At 39.6% G+C, this 27,883-nt stretch overlaps 2 protein-coding genes and 1 long non-coding RNA gene across 7 annotated transcripts in view; 2 read left to right on the forward strand and 1 right to left on the reverse strand.

The window, feature by feature from the left end:
• The window catches only part of SGMS2 (sphingomyelin synthase 2), a 61,226-nt gene extending 49,862 nt beyond the window's left edge, over window positions 1–11,364 (forward strand). For all 5 annotated transcript variants that reach the window (XM_056328189.1, XM_056328157.1, XM_056328167.1 and 2 more), the window contains one exon: window positions 644–11,364. In XM_056328189.1, the coding sequence (XP_056184164.1) occupies window positions 644–847 (204 nt within the window). In that variant the 3' untranslated portion in view covers window positions 848–11,364. The remainder of the gene's footprint in view (window positions 1–643) is intronic.
• On the reverse strand, window positions 689–12,334 carry LOC130144473 (uncharacterized). Its single transcript, XR_008820142.1, has 2 exons — window positions 12,260–12,334; window positions 689–843 (listed from the first exon to the last, which is right to left on the reverse strand). It is a non-coding gene; the product is annotated as an uncharacterized LOC130144473 (long non-coding RNA).
• Window positions 12,335–12,395: 61 nt separating this feature from the next.
• Window positions 12,396–27,872, forward strand: LOC130144452 (cytochrome P450 2U1). The gene is made up of 5 exons (XM_056328144.1): window positions 12,396–12,984; window positions 18,216–18,848; window positions 23,124–23,285; window positions 24,281–24,448; window positions 24,877–27,872. The coding sequence occupies exons 1-5, from the start codon at window positions 12,549–12,551 to the stop codon at window positions 25,053–25,055; spliced, it is 1,578 nt and encodes a 525-aa protein (XP_056184119.1). The 5' UTR covers window positions 12,396–12,548; the 3' UTR covers window positions 25,056–27,872.
• Window positions 27,873–27,883: the final 11 nt, after the last annotated feature.

Consider the following 27,883-nt stretch of genomic DNA (forward strand, 5'->3'; position numbering starts at 1 on the left):
TGTTATGAAGTTATTTCAAATCTTTTTTTATAAAGCTATAACTTTGAAATTCCTGATATTTTGGCTTAAAGTTTTTGAAATGAAATTGCTGTAGTTAATATATAGAATTTGTTTGTCTGAGCTTATGATCAAACAGTAGTTCAATAATAAAATTTCTGACCAACCTAAACTACCTAGACCATCATAAAATTCTAGTAACAGTTCTTCTGTAAATGTCACTAAAAGTATATTGTTCAGAAGGTACCTGCTGCAGTTGTTTCAAGAATACTTTCAAGCAGGATAATGGTGCTCAAGCAATTTTAATCTCTTTTTCAACTACTAGTCATCAATGGAATATGATATGCCTGAAAGGACTCGTGTTCAGAAAGACTTGAGTGCACAGTCTTGCTAAACTGTACAGCAATAAAGGATCCCTCTGTGTTAAAGATGCTTAGATGCTTAGTTTGTAGTATACATTTGGACTATGAGGTATATGCTACCTCAGAACTCTGGGTTTTTACCAGACTAAATGCATCTCCTCTTTGCAGAAGTGCATGCAAATACATTGCATTTTTCTAGTTGTCTTGACTCAATGTAATTGACTATAATGCTTGAAACTGATTGTCTGTTTCCTTTTCCTCTTTACCTGCTTGCGCCAATACAGACTTTAAAGGTCTCTTCGCAGACAAATTTTCTCTCTCGAGCATGGTGGTATCCAATATTTTATTTCTTTGAGAAGAATGTGCAAGGCTCTGTTCCTTGCAGCTTTTCCTGGCCAATATCTTGGCCTCCCAGCTGCTTCAAATCTTCATGCAAGAAGTATTCACGGGTTCAGAAGACAGGAGAGGACAATGAAAAATCTACCTGAAGAAGGAAAGCATCTGCTCTGGTTTTTTTTTTACCAAAACATTAATGCTGTAACCAAAGCTCTTAAGAGGACTACACTGTAACTGAAGAAGTGGACCAAGCTTCTGTGCAATTGATTGGAAAGACAATTGTAGGCACACATATTGCCATTTCATATGTTTTCCTATCATCAGGCTGTACAGACATATTCTACTCTTCAGTGCTAACAGAATGCACCACAGATGGGATTTTTTTATTGAAGAAAATGGAGCAGGACTTTGCTTTACTAATGAGATAGAGGTGCCAAAGACCACATTAACACTTTCATTAGTAATTATCACTCATCCACAGAAGCACCCAAAAATCTCATCTTCAGAGTTCTTGAGTGCGTAAGGGCAAAACCATGCTAAAATGTAAAGGCATGATATTGGCGTATTGAGGTATATATATAAAAAAAAAAACCAACCAAAACACTTACGGGAAGTGGTTTGTTACATTATTCTTGCTAATGAAGGTAAGGCCTTTGCGTGACTGCTACAGCTGGAAGAGAGTCTTGACTTTTTTACACTCTGTGGGTATGAATATCTTAAGACCCTAAAATACTACACCACCATTATCTCCCATATATTCTATGATATACCAATTTTTACATTTTTATTAGTAATTTTATATTTAAACTGTTGTGCTACCTGATGACTTTGCAAATTAGGACTAGCTGCTAACATAAGAGCTCAAGGAGCCTAAAACTTTATTTTTAAAAAAGGACACAGTTTCAAAGTCTAAGTCTTCTTGGCCTTGTGCATATAGCTATACAGTGCCTATCAGTGTATGTACATGCATATACACACAAAGCACACACTGTTGTGTAGTTGAACACATTAAAACTGCTTACTGGAAAGAGTGATCATATGGTTCTTAATTCAGGCAAAAGTCCTACAGATCTCACCTGCTTGAGGAATGCAAGGCCAGGTCCAAAATGGGGCTATATTTAAAACTTTTTAATTTTAGTAGCTATCTCTTGCTGAAGCTATGTATAGCAAGTTTGCTTGGGAGCCATACTTCTGCATTGAATTTCTTTTTTACTTGTTGGCATGCATTTCTGTGACTTAAAAAAAAAAGTGCCAAGGTGAATACCTTCAACAGTAGCATTTCTTTAATTACCTAAAACCATTTCATATTAAATGACAGTGTGGTAGGAGTCACATGTGGATTCTTTTTTTTCCTAGGGTTTCAGTCCAACTAAAATACCTATTTCAGCAAGCTGGCTGGGCATGTGGGAAACTACCATGGCATAAACATGTAACAAACCCACAAATTAACAGCTACCTGGTTCTGATGTTTTTTTATTGTTTTGTTTAGCATACCATGTTTAACCCTTTATGCTCTGTGTTAAGTTCTGCAGTTAACTGAATTTTATTTTCAAATCTTCAGTAAAACTTGATAGAAAAGATAAAACTGCATTAAGTGTTGAGGTGATACTAATATAAAGGAAATGCTGCTTATTTTAAGAATGTCTTGAACTGAGTGACAAGTGTGAACATAATTTAATAACTTGTTTTTAAAAAGCCCAGTTGTAGTTATAAAATGCAATAGAGAGTATTCAAATAGGATTTTTTTTTTCAGTTAAGGGGATCAGTTGCTATGAGTTGTACATGAAAATATTATTGATGTGCATTTCAAATATTTTTGTGCATTATCAAAGTAATACAATAAACAATGTTCTTTACAATACATCCTTGGTAAAACTTAGCTAAGAAAAAAATTCTGCTGGTGTTTGGTTTTGTTATTTTAATTACACTTCTTAAATCTTATAACATGCCCCTATAAGTTGTGTGTGTGTGAGCATACCTGTATTTTCATTTGCTTGCTCCTGGCAGACCTTGAGCAGCTAAAAAGCCAGTATCAAAACACTTATGTGAAAGTCCTTTTTCTGTATCATATAAATAAATCTGTTCAATGTCAGTCTGTAAATCTCCCAAGATACTTGTTATATCAATATTACTTCATAGAGCATAATTTTTTGAAGTTGAATTCTAAGATTTGTGATACCTTAAATATCGTAATGTTAAGCCGCTTATTACAATACCATCTTTTAGAAATCGTGAATGCATTTCACTAGTGATAACCATGCCTTGAAAATATGATGATGAAAAGTGTTCCAGTAAGGAGCTTAAACAGTGGTTTGCATCTGGTGGCTGAATAATAAATACTTTGATAGTTTAGATAGCTAATTGTCTGCATAATCACCACTGAGTCTCAGTGGGATTTCTGTAATGTATCTGCAAAGGAGAACTTCTTCATGCAGGATGAGCTGTTTGGTGTTTTTACTTATTCCTGTTTCTGGAAGGAAAAAAATAAGTGATAAAATAGAAGCAAGTAGAGATTATGCTCTTGTTGGGCAATATGAGCTTTCATTCTACTGCTGAATTTGATAGAAACTATTGTAATATAAAAGGAAAGTTTAAATGGCAGCCCTAGCTCAAAATACCTAGCTTAAAAAATTCCTGTTCTGGCTCAGCCTTACCTTAAGTATTTAAATTTTCTCCATTTTATCAAAGCCCTCAAAAGGGTGTGTGTATTTGATTAGCAGAAAAATCCTACTTGTCAACTTCCAACAGGTTTACATTGCTTTTGCAAACTTGGATGCTATAGATGTATTTGAAGACTCTTTAGGCCTATAAGTAAGATGATGAAATGGGGTAAGCAATGGTATATGCTAGTGCTTACTGCTATAGTAGTTTATCCAATACAAACCACAGCTGGTACATAAAATTATTAATTTTAAGAATGTAGTGATCACTGTATATAAACACTACGAAGCTGAAAACCTGGCTTCACCCTAAGGAAAAAGGATTGCAGTGGGTAAAAGAACAGGAGGAACTCAGACTTCACTTTAATGTACTGAACAAGCCTACTGAGTCCAGGCTTATTTGGGCTGTATATGCCCAATGTTTTGCAGTATGCCGCTACAATTACTTTTCCTAGAATTACAATAACAATCTTTCTTACAGATGTCATATGAGCTGCACTTTTACTGTTAGTAGAGAGAAAGAGCATTTTATTTATACTGAAAAGCATTTATATGTTGAACTTCCCAGACACTTAAAAAAAAAAAAATATATATAAGGCACTACACTTGCACAGCTAGTGTATCAGTATGGCTTAGATGCTGTTGGGTGCTTTGCATTTATGAAACAAGCTTTCTTAAATGCCTTTCCTAAATTTAAACCTGGTTTTAAAAGGTTAACTTGAACATTTAAAGAAATGTTCTGCTATGTAGTCATGCTACAGATGCTTCATTCCAATGCCAGAAATGATTAACATACACTTGAAACCACTGTGAACTGACTTTATGGTATGTGCTCAGCACTCCCATGTGGACATAAATGGTACTAAACGTTAATCGTTCTTACTTGCTGTTTTCTTGGAAAGATAACTAGAAGTGGGGCAGTAACATCACTATGAACTCTGGTACTGGATTTGCTTCCCCCCTTTAAAAGAATGGGGGAGGAGAGAAGGAAGAAAAATAAAGTTAAGACTATATGTTAAGATACACTATCTTCACATAATAAATAAAGCTCAGACACAGAACTGGGAAGTATTTTAAGAGATAATTTTCTTAGATTATTGAAAAATCTACTTATCTGTATCTTAAATCAGAATCTGTTCAAACTTTGGCTTTCTCTTATTGTTAGTATCTGGCTAGACGATTCATCCATAGTTGTCTGGTACTAACACAAAACCTTTTTCTCACTTCAGTAGATATGAAGTATGATTTCCATTTCTAGAGGCCAGATCCATTAACTGCAGTGCAAGGTGAATTCTTCCCATTTAAATGAACTTTCCCATGTTGTTTTTTTTAACTTTAAAAAAATACTGTTTTTGGTTGTGTCCAATGAATCTTTATCAGATGTACTGAAATAGTTCTTAACTGGCAGATTTTAAAATCATCTTGATATTTTTGACAAGTATGTGTTTTGGCATCACCTAGAAGTCTTCTATAGACGCACAAAATTAGAGTGATACTGTAGGATTGAACACTTCTGAATGTAAATGTTTGATTTTACAATGCCTGGTATAGATGTCTTTAATTCAGTTATTAAAAAAAAGTTACTCAAAAATACTGCTGTTGGATAACTTTCAAATAAGTGTTGCTGCTGAAGTGCACACAAGAAAAATATCCTAGTGTGCCACTAAAGTAACTTTGCTTATAAGTTACCCTTCATATGCTACTCTGTGGTGCTTCCCAGTGTCCAAAAAAAAAAAATCGTGCTGAGAAACTGAGAATGAAGACAGGCTTTTATTCTAGTATTGACAAGAAAAAGGAAGGAAGAAAAAAACATTTAAGTAGATGGTGATCATATATTGCTTTTTACACGGAACTGAGCTAAAACTACACCTAACTTCTGAGTAATGTAGAATTAAATTGTTTATGTGTAATAGCGCTGCAAATCCTATAAGGAAACAGGCAGTAATAAGCACTTAATTCTACAGTACCGGTGTGTGTCTGTGCTATGGACTGTGCTAGTTCTTGTCCATAACCTACAATATAAAAATAAAAGTCAACGTAGTGAGAGATGCTTGGAGATTGTAAAATATTTTAATATGATTAGCAATCTTCATAAGCTGTTCCTCCAGGCTGTCACTAACAGCTTCTAAAACAAGAACGATGTGTTTTTTCTAGCTGGCTCACGTTTCTATGAATTGAACCACTTGATTACATCTTAACCCAGAAAGATGCACATAAAAAATTCAGGATAGGTAGAGGCAATTTAAATACTGTAGGAAAAAGTGCTGGTTCTGAACTCATCTTTTATTTTGGCAGATAATCTTTCCTAACAAACACTTAAATACCTGAATGATGTTTTAAGGTAAAGTAATGATATTGTGTGGTCTCTAGTGTGTATCTAAAATACTGGTGTTGAGGATTCTTTCTCTCCTGGTGAAAATTAGCGCTTAAAATCAGGAAGATTTGACTTGTTTTTGACAAATATTTTAATTCCTAAGGACCTGGAGTTTAGTAAATACTATAAGAAGTTTGTTTTCTGTGGCTCTTTGCTGTGGGCTGCCCTTTAAGTTAAAGAAACAACCCAGGTAGAAGGAGAGGGCAAACCAGTCTTGCTGGAAGTAGTTGTTTGAATTTTTGAATTGAAATTCTATCCGCTACATTCTACAGGTAGTCTTTTACATACCACAGTGGAAAAAAGATGCTGTATTACACTATTATATTTAGTGTTCATTCTTTTTCAAATGATTCTGTATTGGTTGGCCCAGTCCTTCCCCTAGATGAGCGAGTGGTTTTGTTCCTTACTTGCAGTATGGTTAGTCATAACTGGATTTAGTTCTGGTAAATTACAATGGATCTACATTTTTTCCATTTACTACAGTGCCTAAAGCCTCTATGCATGGGTTTCTTCTAGCAGAAATACTCTTCTTTCAAGCTATATCTATATAATATTAATTCCAGCTTTTGTGTTAGCCCTCTGCAAAGTAAGGTCTTTAGGAGGTCAGCATTTGTGAAACTCTATAAAGACTTATTACAGAAGAATATCCTTTGTGCCAGTTCAGATTAATTTTCATCAAATAACTTTGAAAAGTTTGGAGGTGACTTTTGCTGTTTGGTTTTTTTTAATTAAAAGAAAAGCTGGTCGGAAAGTAGTCTGAAGTAAAAGCATCTTGATCAGCTGGGGGACCCAGGCACCATGCACGCACGTGTGTGCAGAGAGGTTCTCTGGCATACACAATGTTGGATGCAGTACACAGAGGCTTCTCTGGGAAGATAAACTAGGTTGTACTTACATAGCAGGCTGTGAGCCATCTTCACTTGTCCTTTTGAGCTCCTTTCAGACTGAAAGCACAGTACCAAAGGTGGCAATAGCTAAGAAGTGCAGTGAAGATCACTTCCAAAACCAGAAAATTAAGAAAGTGGCTTAAAATGCAGACCACTGTAAAACCAGTCAGACAGCAGTATTCTAATTCAATGGAGTATATAATCTGGTGGTACTTCAAGCATGTGAGTTGCATCTAAAATGAGTGGGTCTGTTTTCCTTTTGAAATTATTATTTATTTTTAATTAGAGATGGTAGGACTACTGAGAATATAAAGAGTATCAGTATCTGCCTGCTTGCTTTTACCTCCACCAGTGAGTTGTTTGTATATGGACCTTAAACAATATTGCTAAACTCCAGCTTCTCTTTCATTTTGAGTAACTTATTATCAGTGCTTTGTTACTTCTGTAAAAATTGGGTTTGCATTCCACTTTTTTCATAGTTTGTTGCCACTTAGAATGCTGCTTTTACACTTTAGCCTAGGCTGCTTTGGGCTCCTGTCTTACTTAATCTGCTTCTATTAACTGCCTTTTCTAAATGGCTCAATACGGAAGAGTAGGATTTACATTTCAGAAGGCTCCAAAACTAACACTAAAGCTAGAACGCATTCTCATCAGACATATCTTTGCACAATTTGAAACTTGAAATTATTTTCAAGTACAAAACCTAACATTCTAAGTGCATACTTCTTATCTCAGGAATCAATTCTTGCTCTTTAAATGTTTAGAACATTTGTTTGTGTTTATCTTCCTGATTCAGGAAAGCATGTGTGAGGTGTAAAAAAGATACAATTCTGGCAGTTTTATGAAGTCAGGGTCACACCGAGGAACCTGAAAGTAAATGAGGAAATAATGGTTTGATGGCTGTGGTTCTCCTTTCCATGTGATTTTGAGAACTCTAAAGGTTTCTGTAAAAAAACAGTACAGGCGCAGTTGCTTTTAACTGCAATGTGGTTTCATCCTCACTGGCTGACAGCTTTTCTTGTGTGATTTCTCCTAGGTTGAATCTGTAGCTCTGTACATTAATTGGAGCTACATATCCAACCTGGGAAAAACTAGGCAAGAAAAAGTGTTAGCTGCTGAGGAACTCTAAATGGTAATGTAGGAATGCTGTAATGCTTGCATGATAAAGAGCTAATATATGCCTTTAGGGTCCAGTTCTGCAAATGCTGTAAAGCATAACGCTACAAGTGTTACTACTTAAACACATTTTGTACTGTTTTCTAGTTTCTAGTAATGTTTGCAAATTGGGCCTCACTTTTACATAAATTGCTCATAATTAGCAAGAGTTAGCTTTTATGTTGCGAAACTTTCAGGATGACACTTTTTGTAGCATGTCAGCAATTTTGGTTAAGTGGAGACAACTGAGTATTGTGGTTTGCTGTACACTATGAGATGATACAAGAATTCTGATTTGTAAGATGTTGTCTATGTTCACTGTGTTTAAAAAAAAAAAAAGCTATTGCACTAGCTGTACTTTAAAAAAAGCAATAATGTGAGCATCTTGTAGCTTTTCTCTCCAAAGGTGCTATCTGTCATGATCACTTGCACTGTTGACCATGAATTTGGTAAAAACATGTTAAAGAAATTGTCCTGTGTGGTTTACTCAGCACATACAACTTGAAACTTTTTATGGTCAGCCTGTCTACTAACAAATTAAATACTTTGTACTACTTACGTGACCACACACATCTTTAAAAATCAAAAACCTCTGTCCCTTATGGTGCTAATGAACTCTTAAAAACTATCAGGAGCTGATAATCCCTTCTTACCCATTGAACCACTAAGGAAAGCTGTTGTGACATCTTCTCAATAAAGCAAATTTTCTCTACATTTTAAACCTGTTCCAAATGCTTTTTATATAAATGACCCTTTTTATTTTTGTTTTATGTAAAAACTGAAAAATATTATAGTTAGTATTTTTAATGCAGGAAATTGTTAGGAATGTGTATGGGTCTAGGATTAAATTTTCATACATGCTTAGGGTAGCTAATCTTCTGAAACTAACACACAAGAATTGTACTGGGTAGGATTAAGGCTAATAAAAAAGAAAGAAAAAAAATACCTGGCTTCATTATCATTGAAGCCTTGGAGACAGGATGTGAAATCGACAAAGCTGTATGAGAACACTGATTATGTAGATCCATCTTTTGCTAAAACTTCTGAAAAACTAGCTCGTGAAGGAACGTGACCACATAAACATATCTGAAGAACAGAAGTGAAACCTGACAAAATTATCAAGGCAATTCATAGTAGGACATCATAAAAATACATGAAAGAGCCTTAAACTAGGATTTGTTTAGACTTTGGAACAGCAAAGTAATTTTCTAACTTGGTTGTAAAGCTTCACAGGCAACTTTCTCTTCAGACGAAAAACTAACTTGTGTCTTTGGTCCCCAGGTTATTATTCAATGTTGCATATAATAGCAATGCACTTCCAGAGCTTTTCAGGAAGCATCTTTGGGCAGCAGTATCTATGCTTTCTCTCCATAGAGAATACGAAGCCTTTAGTTCTTGTTAAAGGCCCCTTCTCAACTTGCAGTTGTAAAAGCATCTGTCTGTTAAGACATTTGGAAATGCTACTATAGTCAACCCTGACATAAGTATTGCTACAGACACGTGAACGTGCAGAGTGCCGTGTCCAGGTACACACTGGTGAGTGTAGGAGGGAGTACAGTCTGGATAACACTGTGGCACACTTCTGTGCTCTAAAGTAGCTGCAACCTGAAGTTTTGGTCACTAAACTGCTATCTTTCATATACTGGAGTAAGTTCTCTTGAATCAGTTGCTAGTACTTCAGGAAATAAACAGGCTTCTCTGAGATCTATTTTATGGAACTTCTGTGTCTGTGCAAAGAATATTACAGGTCTACAGTAACTTAGAGCAGAAACAAACCGACCATCTAGAATAAAAGCAGGGCTGGCTGTGGTTTTTTTGTTGAGTGAAGACGGATAGTCTAGTAACAGTAGTCTATTGTGTTTTGCTACTTGTCTCAGCACTTGCTTTAATAGTAGGACACTTGACTGTTCTACCTTTCACGGCTCTTTCATCCATGACAGTTCTAACTCACACTGAAATACAGCTTTCCTATCTTAATTACTAGATGCTTCAGAGAAAAAGGGTTGTGTTTTAATTTACAAAAAAAGGCAATATTTACAAAAACAGGTAAATGGCTGTATGCTTAAGTGCCCTGCAAAAACAAAACCTTTGTAAGCACGTGCACTTGTGACGTGAGTGGATTTTTAGCATTAGCATCTGCTGTGAGTTACAGGAAGATGTTTGTCAGTGCACTAGTCTAACTCAGAAGTTTCAAATATTTTCAGTATTCTCTTGATAAAGATAATATCTTTTCTGAATAAAGTGCCTGTGAAAATAAAAATCCCGAAGTTGCCTGCAAACCTAAATAAAGCATATATAAAACACAGCCCACACTTGAAGAGAAGGGGTGCTAACTACATAAAATAACTGGTCAATAGTTGTTAAGTGTTGATAGGATTCAAAGATTAAGATAAAGTTTGAGAAATGAATATTATTGCTTTTGAGAGTTTACTGTGTTAATTAAATTTCCAATGTTTCTGCTTGGGCCTTAATTCTGTAACTTGGTTATCTTTAAAGAAAAATGAGTTAACTTGAACTATATTTTTTAACACTTGTTTTAATGAGTCTTCACTCTGCGTGTTTGCTTGTTACATGGAGGTTTTGTCATATTTAGAGTCACAAAATGCTTTGATTACATAATTTAGAGCAAAATAGTTTCAGGAATGGGTTTTCCTTAAGTGCAGGTTTAAATGTTATGTTGGGGTTTTATTATTATACTCATACTAGAACAGAGGAGGCAATGATTTCCAACGAAGCATTATAGTGCTAAAACTTGTTATGTAGTTATATGGGGTATACAGAATATTATTAAAGTGCTTGGTGATGTTTTGCTGTTAATTTTATGCTTTAAGAAGACGTTATTTCTATAATTTCAACTGGGAAGACTGGCTCTAATGTTGCAATAACTCCCATTATTTTTAAGTAGAAACATCCATTTAATGATACTGCAGAGTAAAGTTTACATTTCATCAGCAAACTCACTTAAAAATGGGAAAGTAGTTTCATTTTTATCAAAATTAGTGTGAAATGTAATCGTTGGGCAACCTAGAATTGGCCATGTGCCACTTAAAGCCAATCTTTCAACTGCATGTGGAGGCAAGGAGAGAATTTCTTTATCTAATGCTGCTTCTCAACTAGACTGAGAAGGAAGTGAGGCTGGATGACTCTTCTATAAAGAAAATAAGCAAAAAGAGTAATGGGTTTCAGCTGTGCTGAATAGCTTAGCTTAAGTGCAGAACTTAAACTCTCCTTGAGACCCAGATTTAAAATGTCTTTTGTTCAGATAAATTTTCAGCTGACTTTTTTCTGTACTTTTCTAATAGATGCATTTTTTATTGTTGTATGTTGTAATTAACCACTGCATTTTTGCCAGATATGGTCACAAAAAAGCTGCATTCTGTTCTGCCAATTTAAATCTGTGATCTTAGTTTTTTCTACTTTAATCCATGGCTAGTAAAATATCCATTTGCTGTTTGTTTATATTAAAGAGACATTGCAGCCAGTTGCCTTAATTGCTTGGAAGAAAACTGACCTTCACCATTTGAAGCTCTATGTATTTCTAAAATTCCTGTAACTTCTGTGTAATTGCAATAAAACCTTTCTAATATAGTTCAGCCAGTATTTGAAGAGCCATTTGTCAGTATCTTTACTGAATGTTCAACTATTTAAAAAAAAAAAAAACAACAACACCTAACATCTTTTTAATGGGTAAGCACAACCTGTTCTTTGCATTTTTATTTGGTGGTCACTTTAAAGGTGGTGTACTTCTGGTTTTGCCCACAGTGCCTTTTCTGTCTTGTTGAGGGAGTATCAAGAGCACTTACTGAAACGGCCGATGCTGCTGCACATGGTTTGGAAGACCGTGCAGCAGTAGTTTAAAACACCTAATTCCCTTTGTGGAGGGATTAATTTTGAGGTTGTTGATCAGCTGGAGGAAGTGCCCTAAGGTGTATCTCTCGGGGAGGGGGAAGTTACCCTCAAAACCAGTTAGCGGTGGGATGGGGTTTTTTGGTTTGTTTGGGTTTTGTTTGGTGGTTTGTGTGTGTGGGGTTTTTTGGTTTTTTTTTTTTTTTTTCAGTTCCTATCCTTCCCTAATGCAAATAATAATTTTAAGCCATCTTTCCTCTAAAGTTCCGAGGAGCCTCCCTGCAGTTTCTGCATTTGCCAAGCAGTTCCTGAACCCAGAGCTGGGCCCTTGTTCCAGGTTAGTCCTTGTTTATGAGAGCAGAGCGCTCCGGTGTGCTCCCTGGAAGTGATGGCTCCTGTGTTCGGAAAGGGGAAGAGGGACCCTGCGCCTCCCCTTCCCCACGCCGGGAACAGCAGCTGTTTGCGTGAGGGGCACTCGAAAGTAAGCCCTGTGAGGAGCACTCGCTTCCGTACCAGCTGGGTGTACGTGCTGATATCTAACGAAAACTTTTACACTTGCTCAGCCCTCCACACACACCCCCACCCCACCCCCTAAAAAAAAAACAACAACAAAAAACCTCCAAAAAACCAACCCCTACTCACCCCCAGCCCCGCCCCCTGCAAGAACGGGCTCGGCGTGTCACCGGGCGGCGCGGTGCGGGGCGCCGTGCCACGCCGCCAGCGGCCTGCGAGCAGAGCCCCGGGCCCCGGGCCGCTTTTCCTCCCGCTTACCTCAAGGTGGCCCCGGCCCCGGGGCGGGCCGCTGCCCGCCCACACCGCGGCGGGGACGGGGTCAGGGTGCCGCCGGGCCTCGCCTCCCGCCCGCCCCCGCCATCTTAAACCGCTACGCGCCGGGAGGGGGCGAGGGCGGGGCGCGGCGCCGCCGGCGGGGATGGGGGTGACTGCGGGAGCTTGGACGTGGCTGCTGCGGGCCCCCACCGCCACCGAGCTGCTGCTGGCGGCCCTGTGCTGGCTGGGCTGCTACTGGCTGCTGCGCCGGCCGTGGCCGCCGCCGGGGCTACCGCCGGGCCCGGCGCCCTGGCCGCTGGTGGGCAACTTCGCCTTCGCCCTGCTGCCGCCGCCGCTGCTGAGGAGGTGGGCGGTGGAGGGGCGGGGAGGCGGCCGGGGGTCCCCTGCCTTCTCCCCCCACATTTTCCTCACCGGTCTCACCAAGATGTACGGCAGCGTCTTCCGGCTCTTCGTGGGCAGCCGCCCCTTCATCGTCCTCAACACCTTCGGGGCGGTGCGGGAGGCGCTGGTGCAGAAGGCGGAGGTGTTCAGCGACCGGCCCTCCGTCCCCATCGTCCTCATGATCACCCGCAAGAAGGGTAAGCGCCCGGGGGGGGGGGGTGGCAGCCGGGCCTGGCGGGGCTGGCTGGGTGCGGGGCTGCCGGGGCGATGCTGGGCGAGAGGATCGAGCGGGAGCCGGTGGCTGCGGTGCCGGCGTTGGGAAGCAGGCGCTGGGAATTGCAAGGCTGGACCATCTGCTCGCATTTTGCTCATCCTGCGTGCCCCGGGCCCAGCCGGTGACAGAAGGCACGCGGGGAGAAGCGCGCCCTGCGGTAGGCGGGCGGGCAGCATCCCTGCGCACCGGGCAGCATCCCTGCGCACCGGCAGCGCGGCGACAGGCCACCGCACGGCCACCAAGATGCCTGGCCCCTTCGCTTCTGTCGACAGGGGAAGGAATGGTGTTTGAGCAGGGCTTTAAGGAGCAGCTAGTCTGTCAGCTAGCGGCTGATTTCTGATTCCAGCTGTATCAGGAGAGAAGACTGCGAAACGTTTTGGTAGCCGCGTGAAATTGTGCGTGTCCCCAGCCCCTGCCGAGGCAGCGTGCAGGCTCCTGCGGAGGCTGGCAACTGCAGCCTGCGGGTGGGCTGCCCTTGCTGGGATGTTTGCAGGTGCGTTATTCAGCTTGTCAAAAGTTACTGAGCATATTTGAGTGTCTTTCAATAGGTCAAAGGAGAGTTCACTAGATTTTGCAAGAAAAGGGCACAGAGAGGTTAAACACATGGTGGCAGTACCGCAGTTGGAGTTTCTTCATGTTTAGTCTTCAGGTCCCTTACAGACCTTGGTGTTTGTGGAATATTACCTTTCCTTTTTCAGTTTAGGAGGTGTAGCCTAGGAGGCTTGTTAATGTGCTAACTGTATTTTGAATCTTGTTTATCATTGCCCGCCCCGCCCCCCCCCCCCCCCCCCGGAGAGCAAGGAAATACTATTAAGTGCTTCAAACTCTCTATCTTCAATTTTTTACACTACCAAAACTACCCCAGTAAAGATAATAGGCAAGCAAGGAACCTAGGTAGTGTTTATTAAAAAGCAATCAGATACTATTGTTGTAATTAGTTTAAAGGATAAAAAAATGATTAATGATACTGGTCTGGGACAGATCTTACTGGTACGTAGTTGTTACCATGTGTGATTTAGTGCGGTACATTTAGCAAAGGCTAAGGGAGGAAAGGGGAAGAGCAATTAGACATTAGATTAATTTTAGCAGTGCTGTAAAACCGTGTGTTCAGGCTTTATCAGTGGTGGATTTCTTTTTCCTTGAAAGCTGTGAATTTTTTATGTTTCTTGTTTTCTGCACACAGTTCTTTGTTAGACTTTTTGAAAACGGTGACACAAGAGTAGCTAGGGCAGTTAGCAGTTTCCACTGGTGGATGCTCCAGGGGAGTTGTAAGTGTCAGGAGCCTGTTGTCTGGAATGTGCTGTGGCCAAGTGCAGGGGCTGTGCCTGCCTGCGTTGCAGCGTGACAGGGACTTTAGGTTGCTTTACATCTAGTTTTATCTGGAATGTCACCATAGCTGCACTCAGGCACGAGGGCTGTTACATGAGGATTGGCCCGATGTCCGTAAAATGTATGTAGCTGTTATGTATCGCTTATGTTAGCTGGCGCAGCAGGTGGGATTGCTGCAGATGTGAGTATTGTAGAATGAACCTCAGGGGTAATGTGTTTTGACTACACAAAGGGAAAAGTCAGTGGATATGGGCAGTGTGGGTCTGCCTGGCCCACACAAGAATGCAAGGAGGTTCTCCCAAAGCTATTGGAAGTCACAGCTGTTCTCAGTGGGCTGTCTTGGTTTAGTGGTGGCATGTAGGAGGTAACTGAACCTCTGCGGTGCTGCATGTGTGGTGCTGGGAAGGCAGTTGCTGTAGAACCGCTGGGGTAAGAGGTGAGCGGTATGTGTTTTCTGAAAGCTTTGTGGGTTTGGGTTTCTTTTTTATGGTGTAGGTACAAGTAAATCTCTAAACTCAGTTTTCAGATATTGTCCATAAGAGCTCTGGGCTAACAAGTATTTCTTTTTTTTGTGTAGTTCATGGAGGAGGTGGATAGGTTACAACACTCAAACTGTAGGTCTCTTTTAATCTTTGATCTGAGAGTCTCCGCTTAGTTTCAGGAGTTCGTGGGTGAGGCTTCACTGCTGCTCAGGGCAGCGACAGTTGCATTCATATGTACTAGGAAAGGAAAAGATAAAAGCAGGATGACTGTGTAACTTCAGGTCTACTTCTCACAACTTGGGTACTACAATGCTGGAGCGCTTTGCGTCAGTAAGTATCCATTTCAATTCCTACATCTTCATTCTGTAAACAAACTACCTGGTCTAAACTTCTGGGGTTATTTTCTTCTAAGCTATGTTTTCTGTTGTAGTTTTGTCTTATACCCAGCAGGTCAGCTCAGGGTAGTTATGGAAGAAAGAAGGGCTTATCTCAGCTGTGTGTGGCTCTATTGTGTGTAAGATGCACATAAAATACTGTTCCCTGGGGAGAGCAAGTAGGGGAATCGGAAATAGCGAACACTGCACTTGTAACAACTGAGTAGCAAAGAAGGGAGGCTCCCTTGGCTGGATGAGAAGTGCACTGAGAGCTTCAAGGAGAAGTCAGTTCTTAGTTGAAGGCTTCTGCACATACACCTGCAGAAAGAGAAATACTAGACTGGAGGGAAAAAGTAGGTTTTGGTATTTTTGTTTTAGTAAAACATTTTTGTTTTCTCTGTGAGAGGTAGGAAAGACTTAATCTCTGGAGTAGATGGAGCTTGAGTAGTCACCTGCCTTTATAGTCCTGCCCAGTGCACACTCAGATGCGGACATTGAGAATACGGAAGTTAAATGTTATTAAATGCTGTGAATTCTGTGTTTGTCGATGTTCCCACTACTGCAGCAATGCTAAAGCAATGAGAAATTTGGAGTGGGAGTTAGCCTTTGCTAGAAGTTGATCCCATAAGGATTTGAATTTTTTCATGTATAAAAATTTTTTCATGTATAAAAAAACCAAACAACTTTCTGTTTTTCTGTGTGTTTGCTGCTTTGTTGGTTGTATTTAGAGGTTCTCATTATCGGTTCATAGAAATTAGTCCTCTCTAATGAGCATGAAGGCCTGGTTATTCTGGGGTTATGTTGCTTCAGAATTTATTCTACTATCTTCAGGGGGGTTGTTTTGTTTGTTGTTGGGTATGTGTTGTTGTGGGTTTGGGTTTTTTTTTTTTAAGAATACAGTTGTCTGTGCTGCGTACATTGACTTTTCAGGTCCTGCAGAGATTTTCTTTGAAAACAGTGAAGTACTATTTGATTATTATTGCCTGGCAGTGAAGTAGTTGTCATTTTTCTTTCTTTTCTATTTTAACTTAGTGCTCATCTTCCTCCTTAATCTGTCTCCTATGTTATTCTTTCCCAATTTGCAAATCAACTATTAGTATTCTGCCGTAGTTTGGGGTTTTGGGACTTCAGAATACGTTGTGCCATGCAGCTGTGCCCAGTGCGGATTGCTGGAGAGGCTGTCTGCGTGCACGGAGGTTTGTGGTTGCTGTTGGCCTTCCCATGTGGCTCGGAGAGTATTTTTACATTCAGGACAGTAGGTCTGTTTTCTTTTATGAAGGTATTTGGATCCTAGAACTAGTTTTCCTAATGACAGAAAGGGGAAGAGGTTGTGGATGTGTAGTCTGTTCTGGAGATACTTCTTGTGGGATGGAAATAGTGATAATGTTGTTTTGTTCCAAGAAATGCACATTCTTTTCCACGCCCCAGCCACAAACCTTGAAAACCCAGGCTGGTTCTTGACTAAATGCAGTCCCTAATAAGCCTGGTTTTTCACCTACCCTACCTACTTGAGGACACCAGTGCTACCAGGAAACATTACTTGAGAAAGGGAATCTGCAAAGTTGTTGGTTCTGTTTTTAAAGTGCCAGGGAGTAGACATTTGAATAGATTTCCTAAGGAATGTCTTAATGCAGAGAAGATGAAGTTCAGCTGATTCTCAGCTTCTTCTGACTCTTCGTAATGTTCTGCTTATTTTGTTTAGGGTTTTTGAAACCAGGTCATGTGTTTGTGTTCTTCTTTCTGTTGTTACTACTATGAGTAGATAATGTAATCAGAATATCTGGCTACAAAGATTACCAGCTTTATGTTATGCTGAACTATTTATACCATTGGTATTGCAGGCCCTTCTGGGTAGTTGTTTACAGATCTACGGATTTCTGTTTCTAGCTATAGATTTTTTATTTGTTTATTCTCCTTTTTGCATTAGGAGCTATGAGCATTATGTAATAATAGAAATGTAGGTAATGCTAAGCATTGAAACATGGTGCATCTTTCTATTGTTAATTTCTTATGGCCATTTCTTTCTTTTAATTTTAACATTAAGATTTTCAGTTGACAGAATAATGGATGTTGCTTTTATAAAGTAACTGTTTCATTCCAGAAGAAAACAGATGTGATGTCACTTTACTAAAAGAACAAAAGCACAACTAGCCCGTGTTTTCATGATTTTAGGTTTTCTCAGGTTAACTATGAAGTGCCTTTAGAAATATAAGGTTGTGTATTTTGTTACCCTGATATCTTTGGGGTGGTCTGTTAATTCAACAAAAGAGATGTTTCTGTTTCTAAGTGAGCAATATTTATAATTGAAGCTAAGGGAGTTAATTTAAGTGGTGTTTCATAATGACACAATCATGCAGAGCATGTGCCTGGAGGCATCAAAAGTGTTGAGATGGAAATCCAGCAGGTTTTTGCCAGGTGGCTCTGAATCCATCTTCACCTTCCCAGTTTGTTTGCAGCATGCCTATCCTGTATTCTGATTATAGAATAAAGAAAAACATTGCTTGTAATAGAAGTATGTACACATGCAAAAAGTATTGAGAAGTTTGTTTAAAATGAAGGGGGAAGTGTTTTAATATCTTCTGTTGTGCCTTGCTGAAGTAATTAATGTCTCAGGACATTGAGGAGGAAAGGCTATAGTTAAGATATGTCCTACAGTAACCGTTCCTATGAAATTGTTATAATTTATAATAAAGCATCTACAGTACCTTTTCTCCATCTATTACTGTCTTGCAAAGACTAATAAAACTCTTGGTGTGACTGTTCCATTCATTTCACTGGTTGGGAAAAGGAAGGACAGGATTTCCCAAAGCTATTATAAAGAACTTTGTGTTCTTCCTTTAGCTCCTAGCCCAGTGCTTGGGACAAACTTGCCATGTGTTGTTTCCCTCTCTTCTGGCTCTTGGGTTGTAGTAACTATTTCTTCTTGAAAACAGAGAATTTTTGTTTCAGACTCTCCCTTTCTCTTCCAGGTGTTATTTTTGCACCTTATGGCCCTGTCTGGAAGCAACAGAGGAAATTTTCCCTCTCAACACTGCGTCATTTTGGAGTGGGAAGACACAGCTTAGAGCCTAAAATCATTGAGGAGCTGAAGTTTATAAAGGAGGAGATGCTGAAGCATGGAAATAATTCATTTAATCCCTTTCCAATCATTCGCAATGCAGTATCCAATGTGATCTGTTCCATGGCCTTTGGCAGGCGTTTTAACTACGAAGATGTTGAGTTCAAGACGATGCTGAAAAACATGGCCCGTGCGCTAGAGCTAAGCGTGAACAGCTATATGATCCTGGTCAATATCTGCCCATGGCTGTACTACCTTCCCTTTGGGCCTTTCCGGGAACTTAGGAAAACAGAATTAGATATTACTGCTTTTCTAAAGAAAATAATTGCACAGCACAGGGATACACTGGATGCAGCAAATCCCAGGGACTTCATTGATATGTACTTCATCCACGCGGAGGAGGAAAAGAACAACAAGGAGAGCAGTTTTAATGAAGACTACCTGTTTTTTATCATTGGTGACCTTTTCATCGCAGGCACAGACACTACTTCCAACACATTACTGTGGTGCCTGCTCTACATGTCTCTCTACCCAGAAGTACAAGGTAAGATTATTTTTGTTTTGCTGTTTTATTCCAGGCTGTAAAGGTCTAGATAGATGTTCAGAAACAGAAGCAAACAGTGACAACAGAGAAGTCATTTTGAATGCAAACAGTACATGTGTATGTGTCATTTAAAAGGTTTATATGTAATCAGACATCTTCTCTCCTGCTCTGCTATGATGATCTCTAGGTTAGTGCTATATGTTAACTATTTAAATGGTCCTTTAGTCTATGCATTTCTTCTGTTTTGGGACAACTTTATCTTTTTCCAAGCAATTCCAGGAACCTTAGCACATTTCAAAAGCTTTGGCAACTGCGGCACTCCAGGCCTATAGCAGTGATATAAAGTATGTGGGATGTGTAGTGGTAAGGTCTGCTTTTATGCCTCCCTGAGCAGGGAGGTTCTGGAGCCTAGCAGCAGTCTGGGGAAGTGAAACACATTGTAGAAGAAGATCAAATTAGAGACAGCTTAAGCAAATTGGACTTAGAGAAGTCCATGGCACCAGCTGGTCAGTGTCATTGCAAGGCCTCTCTCTCCCGTCAATCTTTAACGGTCATGGCAGTTGGGTAGGTTGATGATAATGAGGGTGGGGAAGACACATAAAGCACATGATCCCAAGGGAGAGGCAGGAGGAACTGCGCTTGTTTGGTGTTAGGGAAAGATGACTGAGGAGAGGGACCTTATGCTGTTTACAGCTAACTGATTGGAAGATGCTAAGAAGATGGAGGCAGTTTCCTCTCAGGTGTGCAGTGAAGGGAGGAGAAGCAGCAGAGACAGTCTACAACAAGAAAATTCTGATCAGATACTAGGAAAATAAAACTCTGTGGGGTATGACCCTGAGAAGTCTGATCTACCCTCAGAGTTGCATTAGGTCAGATGACCTCCAGAGTTTCCTTGCAACCCAAATTATGTGATGGTGCTATGGTCTGGTTCCTGTTTGTGACAGAGTTCTAGAAAATGACTTGTAGATTTTTGTGGGTATAAAAAAATACCAGTGGTGTTGGAGAGGTTACAATATTAAAATAGTACTTGCTAGAGTTGTATTTCAGGACTTCTTAGGATAAATTTCCATCACCTAAGACTTAAAATGAATTTTAGTTAAATATTTTTCTGTATGGAGTCTTGTTACAGTACACGTGGTTGCAAAGCCAGCATTTTCTTTAGTGCTATTTAACAAATTTAGGTGGTTGAATTTGATGAAAATTAAGCAATTAATTAATTTATTAGCAGCTTCTCCTGAAGTTCTACATAGCAACTGATTTCCGCTAGAAAGATTTTTGGGTATATGCCGATTGGAAACCTTGGCGGGATGGACAGATTCTACTTTGGTAATTCTGCCTCAGCTCATAGTAGTGAAACAAGTCCCCAGGAGACCACTCCTTTGCTCAGACTTGTTGCTAACCTGGGATGAAGAAGGGTAAACCTGAAGTTATCTAAGAACAATAAAAATTGGAATACTTTTATCAGGTATTTGAGATTTTGAGGTTTACATGTGCTGCAGCTGCTTTGCAGATAAGCAAATAGATACTTGTTTACAGCACCTATCTCTGAAATAATCTCTTTAAATAGGCCAAGATCATAGTTTATTGCACAAAGTAAACCAAATTGTTGAGCAACGGTTGCAAAATAGGGCATCAGTCCAGTACATGGGAGAGTCCACCAGGGACAAATGTAAAATAAATTTTGTTGCATAGGCTGATTCTTCTGGTTTTAATGGTTGTGTGTTACCACTGCTTGACTTGATATGCAGTTGCATGAATTAGATTATGTTCTAAATAACACAGATGATATCTAGAAGAGGTCTGTGTTTGTGGTGTTGTTTTTTTTTTTTTAATCCTTTCCCTACTGCCTGGTACTGTCCCGAGTATGTGCTAGTCAGTTTTCTCTCTTCTGACCTCTTAACAGTTTTACTGCCTCTCTGATTTCCCCTCTCCTTATGCTGTGGCTGTTGTCAAACAATATAAATAAGCTCAGTAGTTCAGAGTGTATCACTTAGCTATGCAGTGTGATTCTCTTACTTCTAGTATCCCATTCTTTATGTATCCTGATTGCCTGGGAGTCATGTATGGGCTTCTTTTTTTTTTTTTTTTTCTTTTCTTGGTAATATGTTTCTCTTATCCCCTAAAGGAAATACCTCAATTGCATAACTTTTAGCCATAGCAAATGTTGCAGACACAGAAAGACAAATGAAGGGCTATCAGTGAGAAAAATGAGAAAGAATGTTATTTGCCTGTGGAAAGCCAGTTTTGCTTTTTACATGGAAAAAGAATCATAGAACAGTTGGGGTTGGAAGGGACCTGAAAGATCATGGGCTTCCACCCCCCCTGCCATGGGCAGGGGGACCTTCCACTAGAGCAGGTTGCTCAGAGCCCCATCCAGCCTGGCCCTGAACACTGCCAGGGATGGGGCATCCACAGCCTGTTCCAGTGTCCAGCCATCCTCACAGTAAACAATTTATTGCTTGTATCTAATCTAGATCAGTCTTCTTTCAGTTTATAAGCCATTCCCCCTGGTCCTATTGCTACATGCCCTTGTAGTAAGTCCCTCTCCAGCTTTCTTGTAGGCCCCCTTTAGGTACTGGAAGGATGCTGTAAGGTTGGGTGTGTGCATGTGTGTGCGTGCGTGCATATAGGGAGGCAGTGGGGAGTATTTGGTTTGGTCTGTTCCCTGACTTGGTTTTGGTCCTTGACTTAAGATGATCTGTGATATTTTTAAATATATTAAATGTAGCGGAGCAGTTCAAATAACAGGCTGTTTGCAGAGAACTCTCGAAGTCGATGTTTTTGCAGTTGGTAATGTGAGCAGCACTTTGGCTGCTTTCTGTGTAGTTCCACACATCTTTACAAACTCAAAGAAATGTTGCTCAGGATAAAACGCTGGTGTGACATTTGGCATGAGACAGTCTCCGTAATTACTTTTTCTATATTGAAAACTTAACTCGTTTAAATTATTGTGGATGTGCATATCTGAGTACAGGGCTATAATGTGTCATTAAAAAAGTAGCAAAACCCCACAAAACAGGTAGAGAGTTGCATCATTAGCAAATCTGCTGGTGAGGTATTTTTCACTCTGTTCCTCATATGAGAACTTGTTTTCCTCGCAAATCCAATAGGTGGCAGCAACTGTTCGTTCAACACAGTTGGCAGGGTATTTCTGAATGTTTCTCTGAAAACAGGAAAACTTTTTTTGCATTGAGTTTTTATTTAACGTTGAATCGGTGCTAAGGAGAGAAAAGGGCAAAGACTCAAGAGTATCAGCAGCCTGGATTCTGAAGCTTGGACAAGGCAAGCAAGAAACCATAAAATAGTCAGGATATCAAGGGTAAAAAATGAAAACTGACTTATTTTTGATTAAAAGCTAATTTTGAGGTCATGTCTTTCAGGATTGGCTTTTGCTGTGTAGCCATATTCCAAGTTACCTGGAGGAAAAGGCACATGATCCTGTATATGAATGAAGCAAATCTTGTATCTCAGAAAATTCAGTGAAGAGAATTACTTCTATGTTGAGCCTTTAGGGAGAAGAAAGGGGCAAACAAATATCTTGACACTTTGTGCCTCATGTGAATGAGGCGAGAGATAAGCTCATTAACTTCTGGTTTTCTTCTGCAGAAGGCCTGTGTGGGGGAAGGAGCATGTGCTGATTCCTTTTGGGGGAAGTAGGAAATAGCAGAGTTTAGGTTTTGTGAGTAGAAAGTAGGAAGTAGCAAGAACAAGTTAAATGGCTTCAATGCTTGCAGTAACAGCAGCAGAATTCCTACTACAGAATGAAGTATTGAAAGCAGCTCCATGAAAAGCTTTCCTGTCTCCTCACCACCTTTCCTGGTTCTGAGAACTGGATCTCCCCAGGGACAGAGGCCATTTCAGGCACACACTGCTTGCAGTCTCTTTTTGTTCCTTTTTTTTAATGCAGGCCAGAAGCTTGATGTTTTCACCATTCTAATCACTGTGTAGTTAAACTCTTAAACTAAGATTATGAATACATTTGGAACTGGAACAGAACTTCTGTACTTCTCCAGTACCAAAGTGCTAGCAATGTCTGTCATCTCAGTAGCTTTACTCTTGACATCAAGATTGCGCTTGGTTGTTTTATTCTTAACTGAGTCCGTTCTGAAGGCTTACGTTCATGTAGTTATTTCAGCTGGGAATCACGTGCCTTGTAGCCATTTTTGACAAATCTATGTAAACAGTGAAGCATAGGCAAGTGAAATTGAGATGATGTCTTCTCACATATTGTGTATCTTTTATATTTTTTTCTTTTTTCTTGCTCCCTTTGAATAGAGAAGGTTCATGCAGAAATTGAAGCAGTTCTAGGACGTGACAAAGTTCCCTCTCTTACCCACAAGACTCAAATGCCCTTCACAGAGGCAACCATTATGGAAGTGCAGAGGATGACTGCAGTTGTTCCCCTTTCTATTCCTCGAATGGCCTCAGAAACTGCTGGTAAGCATTTATAGAGACTTGATAATACAGCGTTTGTTGTGTGGATGGAGATCTGATGGGACATCTAGTAAGAATTTGCAAAGACTTCATTTATGTATTATACGTATAACCCAGATATGTAAAATGCCATTCGTAGAGAGTAGGCGGCCTTGAGATATGCCTCTATTTGATATGCCTCTATTTAAGCAGCATGTCTGACCTACCATCTAGAGGTGCTCTAATTTAGAGTGGTTTCTTTTCTGGAGGTTCAGCTTGTATTGACTGATGTGCTTAGTGATAGCTGGCAGCTGAGACTCCACCTTTGTACCTGAAACAGCAGAGTTGTTTTTAGCCATCTGACACAAAGGTCTGAAAACACCAAGTTGGAGCAATTGGTTTGCTAACGCTTGAAAGGCTTATACCATTGAGCTCCACCTCTACAGAAAACAATAGTAAATATTTTTCTCCGAGTTGTCTTGTTGGGTGTATGTTTCCATAAACATAGCTGAACACTGGCTACAGTGAGTGGGAGGTAGCAATACTTGGCATTCAAACCCAGTGCTGAACTGATCTGCTTTTTATAACGTTTTAGCTTGCAGGACAGTGAGGGGCAGCAAGCTGAAATGAGACTAGTCGCTTCAAAACCTTTTTGACAACAGTTCAAAACCTATCCCTCTTCCTTACCTTCACTGCGGTGGGGCTCTGTGACAGCACAGGAATGCGAGGAAGCTGGGTAACAGCAGTTTCATACAGCACAGTGCATTCCTAATGATTGCTGCTACCTTTTCCCCATGGGGAGCTGTTGGGTTTCCAGCTTCACTGGCCTGCACGATTCTGACTCAAGCAGGCTAGCAGAGATCCCCTTTGCCTTAAGTTCTTCCTACTTTTGCAGCCTGCAGCTAGGGATCTGTATAATTTTTTTGTGACATTTTGTAGTCGTTTTCTTAATAGTATAAGTCTCCTGTGTTTACTTCTAGTAATTGTGAGGTACTCTGTCTCTGTGCTTTTGTTTAAAGTGCTCCAGGGATATACTATTCCTAAGGGCAGTGTGATCGTGCCCAACTTGTGGTCAGTACACAGAGATCCTAACATTTGGGAGAAACCAGATGAATTCCAACCATCAAGATTTCTGGATGAAAATGGCCAGCTAATTAAGAAAGAGGCGTTCATTCCTTTCGGAATGGGTAAGATATCCACGTGCAGTCAGTAGCTGGTCAGGGGGCTGGTGGTGTTTCAAGTGTAGAGCCTTGAAGGAGTGAGATGTGGAAGTTGCACATAGGATCAACTGCAGAGCTTGTTTTATTATTAGAGTTGGTGACTTGCAAAACAGGGTGTGTTCCTGAAGTCTCCAGTTGCCAGGCAGGAAGGAGAAATCATGAATTGTGCTGAGAATACTTTTGCTGTTGATGTAAATGCTGTTAGTATGAAGTAGTAGTAGTACAGCTGAGAAAGGCTTAGACTCAAATAGGGAAGACCAAAGCTTTGGAGTTCATAGCTTAATAGTAACTTGAGCTTTTCTGTTTGTGCTGTGCTAGCATAGGAATTGCATGCGTGTTAACAAATGGATCAATAGTACAAAACCAGTAATATGTCTCTTCTAACTGTTCTTCAGGTAAACGTGTGTGCATGGGAGAGCAGCTGGCAAAAATGGAGCTGTTCTTAATTTTTGCAAGTCTAATGCAGAGTTTTACCTTTTTGTACCCTGAAAATGCTGCACAACCATCTATGGAGGGAAGGTTTGGTCTAACGTTAGCTCCATGTCCATTCAATATAATAGCTTTGAAGAAATGATATGGCACCAAAAAAGATTAAACAAAGAAATACTGCGCTTTAAAATGTAGCTTTATTTTGTTTCCAGCTTATTTTGTTACTTTCCAGAAAAACACCAACTGCATAGGCTTTCATAGTCAGTGAAAATGATCCATTTACACTTCTGGAAAGAGAAGATTTTTTTTTTTGGTCAGCTGTTGCATTCCACTAATGAACAGACAGCATAGTTCACAATTTGATATTAAAATTTGCTGGACATAACCCCTCTGTCTATAAGCTATTACTGTCAGTTTGTCAAATGTTAATTATGGGAGAATGGTCCAAAACATCTGTTAATGCTTTAGAAAACAGTAATTGTTATTTTGGTAAAAGCAGTATGTAAACACATAATTTACCAAATGACTGAAGGATATCATCTAATGCCAAAAGGATTAATAAATGAGAGGGTATTAGTATTTTCTGTGTAAAGAAACATAACTGAGCTTAAATAATGACAGATACTTCTGGAAAGTGACTAAATGACACTTCTTGTATCCTTGAAGGATTTTGTCTTGTGAGTAACTCATAGGTGTAGATTGGATTCAGTCTGGATTCCTGGATCCAAACATTCTTGACTGTCAGGGCTCACTATAAACAAGCAGGTACCAACTCTGAAAACCTAGGCTTGGAGGCCAAATAAATCCTTGGATATACCATGTTCTTAACATGAAAGGAGTGTGCAGCATCTGGATGCAGATGTTTTATGTCAGAATAGAAATGAAAGCAGATTTCCCTAACAAGAAACAGCAGAAGTCTGTTCTCTCTGGTGCCAAACAGATACTCAAGGTGACATCTGTGCTACCGCTTTGCATTCACCGTTTCCCCCACATCAGCCATGGCTGCAGTGTGGATGAGACCAACAAGCCCACTCATTGGGGGAAACTCTATGTGCATAATCCTGAAGCGGGGGATTGAACTCGGGTTTTTCATTTGCAGGTAGTGTGGACAGTACTGCCACAGCCTGTTTGGCTTTGGGAACTTGAGGCTTACTTCAAATATGGCATCAATATGGCGCTACAGATGTAGGCCTTATACATTTAGGCATGGAACATGGGTAACCTGACAAACTCGACGTTTGAGTATAAAGGTTTTATCTTTTTATCTTCCATATGGAGTAAAAAGATCTGTAGTTCATACAGTATCAGTACCTTACTTTTCTCACGTGCAAAATGTTAGTGCTGTTTACCCCTGTCAAGCCAATTGCCAAGGAAACCTATTGTTACGTGTTTCAGAAGGGGGCACTCAGTCTTGCCTTTTATTTGAAAGTTCTCTCAAACATTGAAAGCAATCTTTTGGGGGACATGTAGCAATTTAACCTTTAAATAATTGTCCTTAAACAGCCTTAAATCTCTATACACCTTTTGATCTAGCAGAATTTCATACTGTGTGAAATAAGTACATATGTACTCTTTTAAGGACTTTTTTTTTTTTTTTTACCTCCCTCATTGGAGATCTGGAGAATACTAGCAGTCTTCCTAACATCCAATTTACAAGACTGGAATGTGTAATTGACTGTAGAGTGGAATTGGGTATTCCACAACAGAAACTAAACATCAATTGTGAAAGAACAGTCAACTCTTCAGCTTTATATTAACCTCTGGTTGGGTCACTTTTTAACTTGAAGTTTTAAAAGCCAGGTAGTACCTAGCAAAGACTTGCAAGACAGTTATTTTGGATTTAGATTGAGGTTTTCTGTTACCTGTTTTGAATAACAGAGTGACTTAATTTCTGAATTATGTATTTGGTTGGTCAGACCATGTTGTTTGTGTGAGAACTTCCAGTTCTTATATAGGCTAACTTTTGACTTTATAGGCTGCCCCATGCTCATGTTAAATTTTTCCTTTGTATGAAATTTTTGAAAACCCCATAGCACAATAAGAAGTTGAGTTTAATAGCAATGCTAGTAAACTTGCACTAAAAGCTGAGTATTAGAGTAATAAGCACTTATTTCTTTAACTTTGTATTTTCCAATAAATAAATAGATTCTGGAGAGTTGGGATTTTTGTCTGGAAATCCTTGAAATGGTATATGCTTAATTGCAAAAGTAAAATTAAGTGCTGATAATATTTATCTTTCTGTTGAAATGTCTCTTTAAGCAACATAATATTGGTGTGTGGCTGATCACGTATGTGAAATACCTGTCCTTTTAATCAATGAGGACACATTTGAAAAGAACTTCAGACAAATTCCAAAGAAGACACAATTCACTTAATACCCTAGTATGTGAATTTTACATATTTGTCCTTGTTTTGCCTGCTGGGTTTAGTTAAAATGTCACCTTTGAAAACTATCCTTCAAAAATTACCCTTCTACAAACAGTACTGCGAGAATGCGGTTTTTGGTGATGCCTATAATCAAACGTTGCATGATGCGACAAGCTAAAAATACTGATGTGGAGGTGCAACCATGTCAGCGTCTGCCAGAATGCAAGATGCAGTTGGAACTGACAATAAAGACCTGCCTTTCATGCCTTCCAGATGCACTGAAATTTTCACAGGATGCTGTGAAAGTAACTAAACATAAGCATAAAAGCAACAAAATGTTTGTGGTTTTAAAAGTGTGTTACCATCTTTGGTAAGTAAAGTGGTAGCAGATTTGGTTTGTCTTTTTAAATGTATCCTTCCCCTCCCCTTTTTTTAGCAGAGGAAGCATCTCAAATGCCTTATTGAAAAATGTGTGTTTATATAAGTAGATGTTTTTTTCTGAATGCTGAAAATATCCTTATTTCTAAAAATTACTTCAGAATTTGCTTCAGTGTAATTTTATTTTTAATAAAGTAATTCCCAAGTAAGTGCTTGACAGCTTGGCAT

The sequence above is a fragment of the Falco biarmicus genome, chromosome 1 (assembly GCF_023638135.1).
Source record: "Falco biarmicus isolate bFalBia1 chromosome 1, bFalBia1.pri, whole genome shotgun sequence".
In the NCBI taxonomy this organism is placed as follows: domain Eukaryota; kingdom Metazoa; phylum Chordata; class Aves; order Falconiformes; family Falconidae; genus Falco; species Falco biarmicus.

Coding starts and splice junctions, on each gene's coding strand:
- LOC130144452 (XM_056328144.1), top strand. CDS start 12,549: ATGGGGGTGACTGCGGGAGCTTGGACGTGGCTGCTGCGGGCCCCCACC. Junction 12,985..18,215: donor CATGATCACCCGCAAGAAGG/GTAAGCGCCCGG, acceptor TTTCTCTTCCAG/GTGTTATTTTTGCACCTTAT. Junction 23,286..24,280: donor AATGGCCTCAGAAACTGCTG/GTAAGCATTTAT, acceptor TTTTGTTTAAAG/TGCTCCAGGGATATACTATT.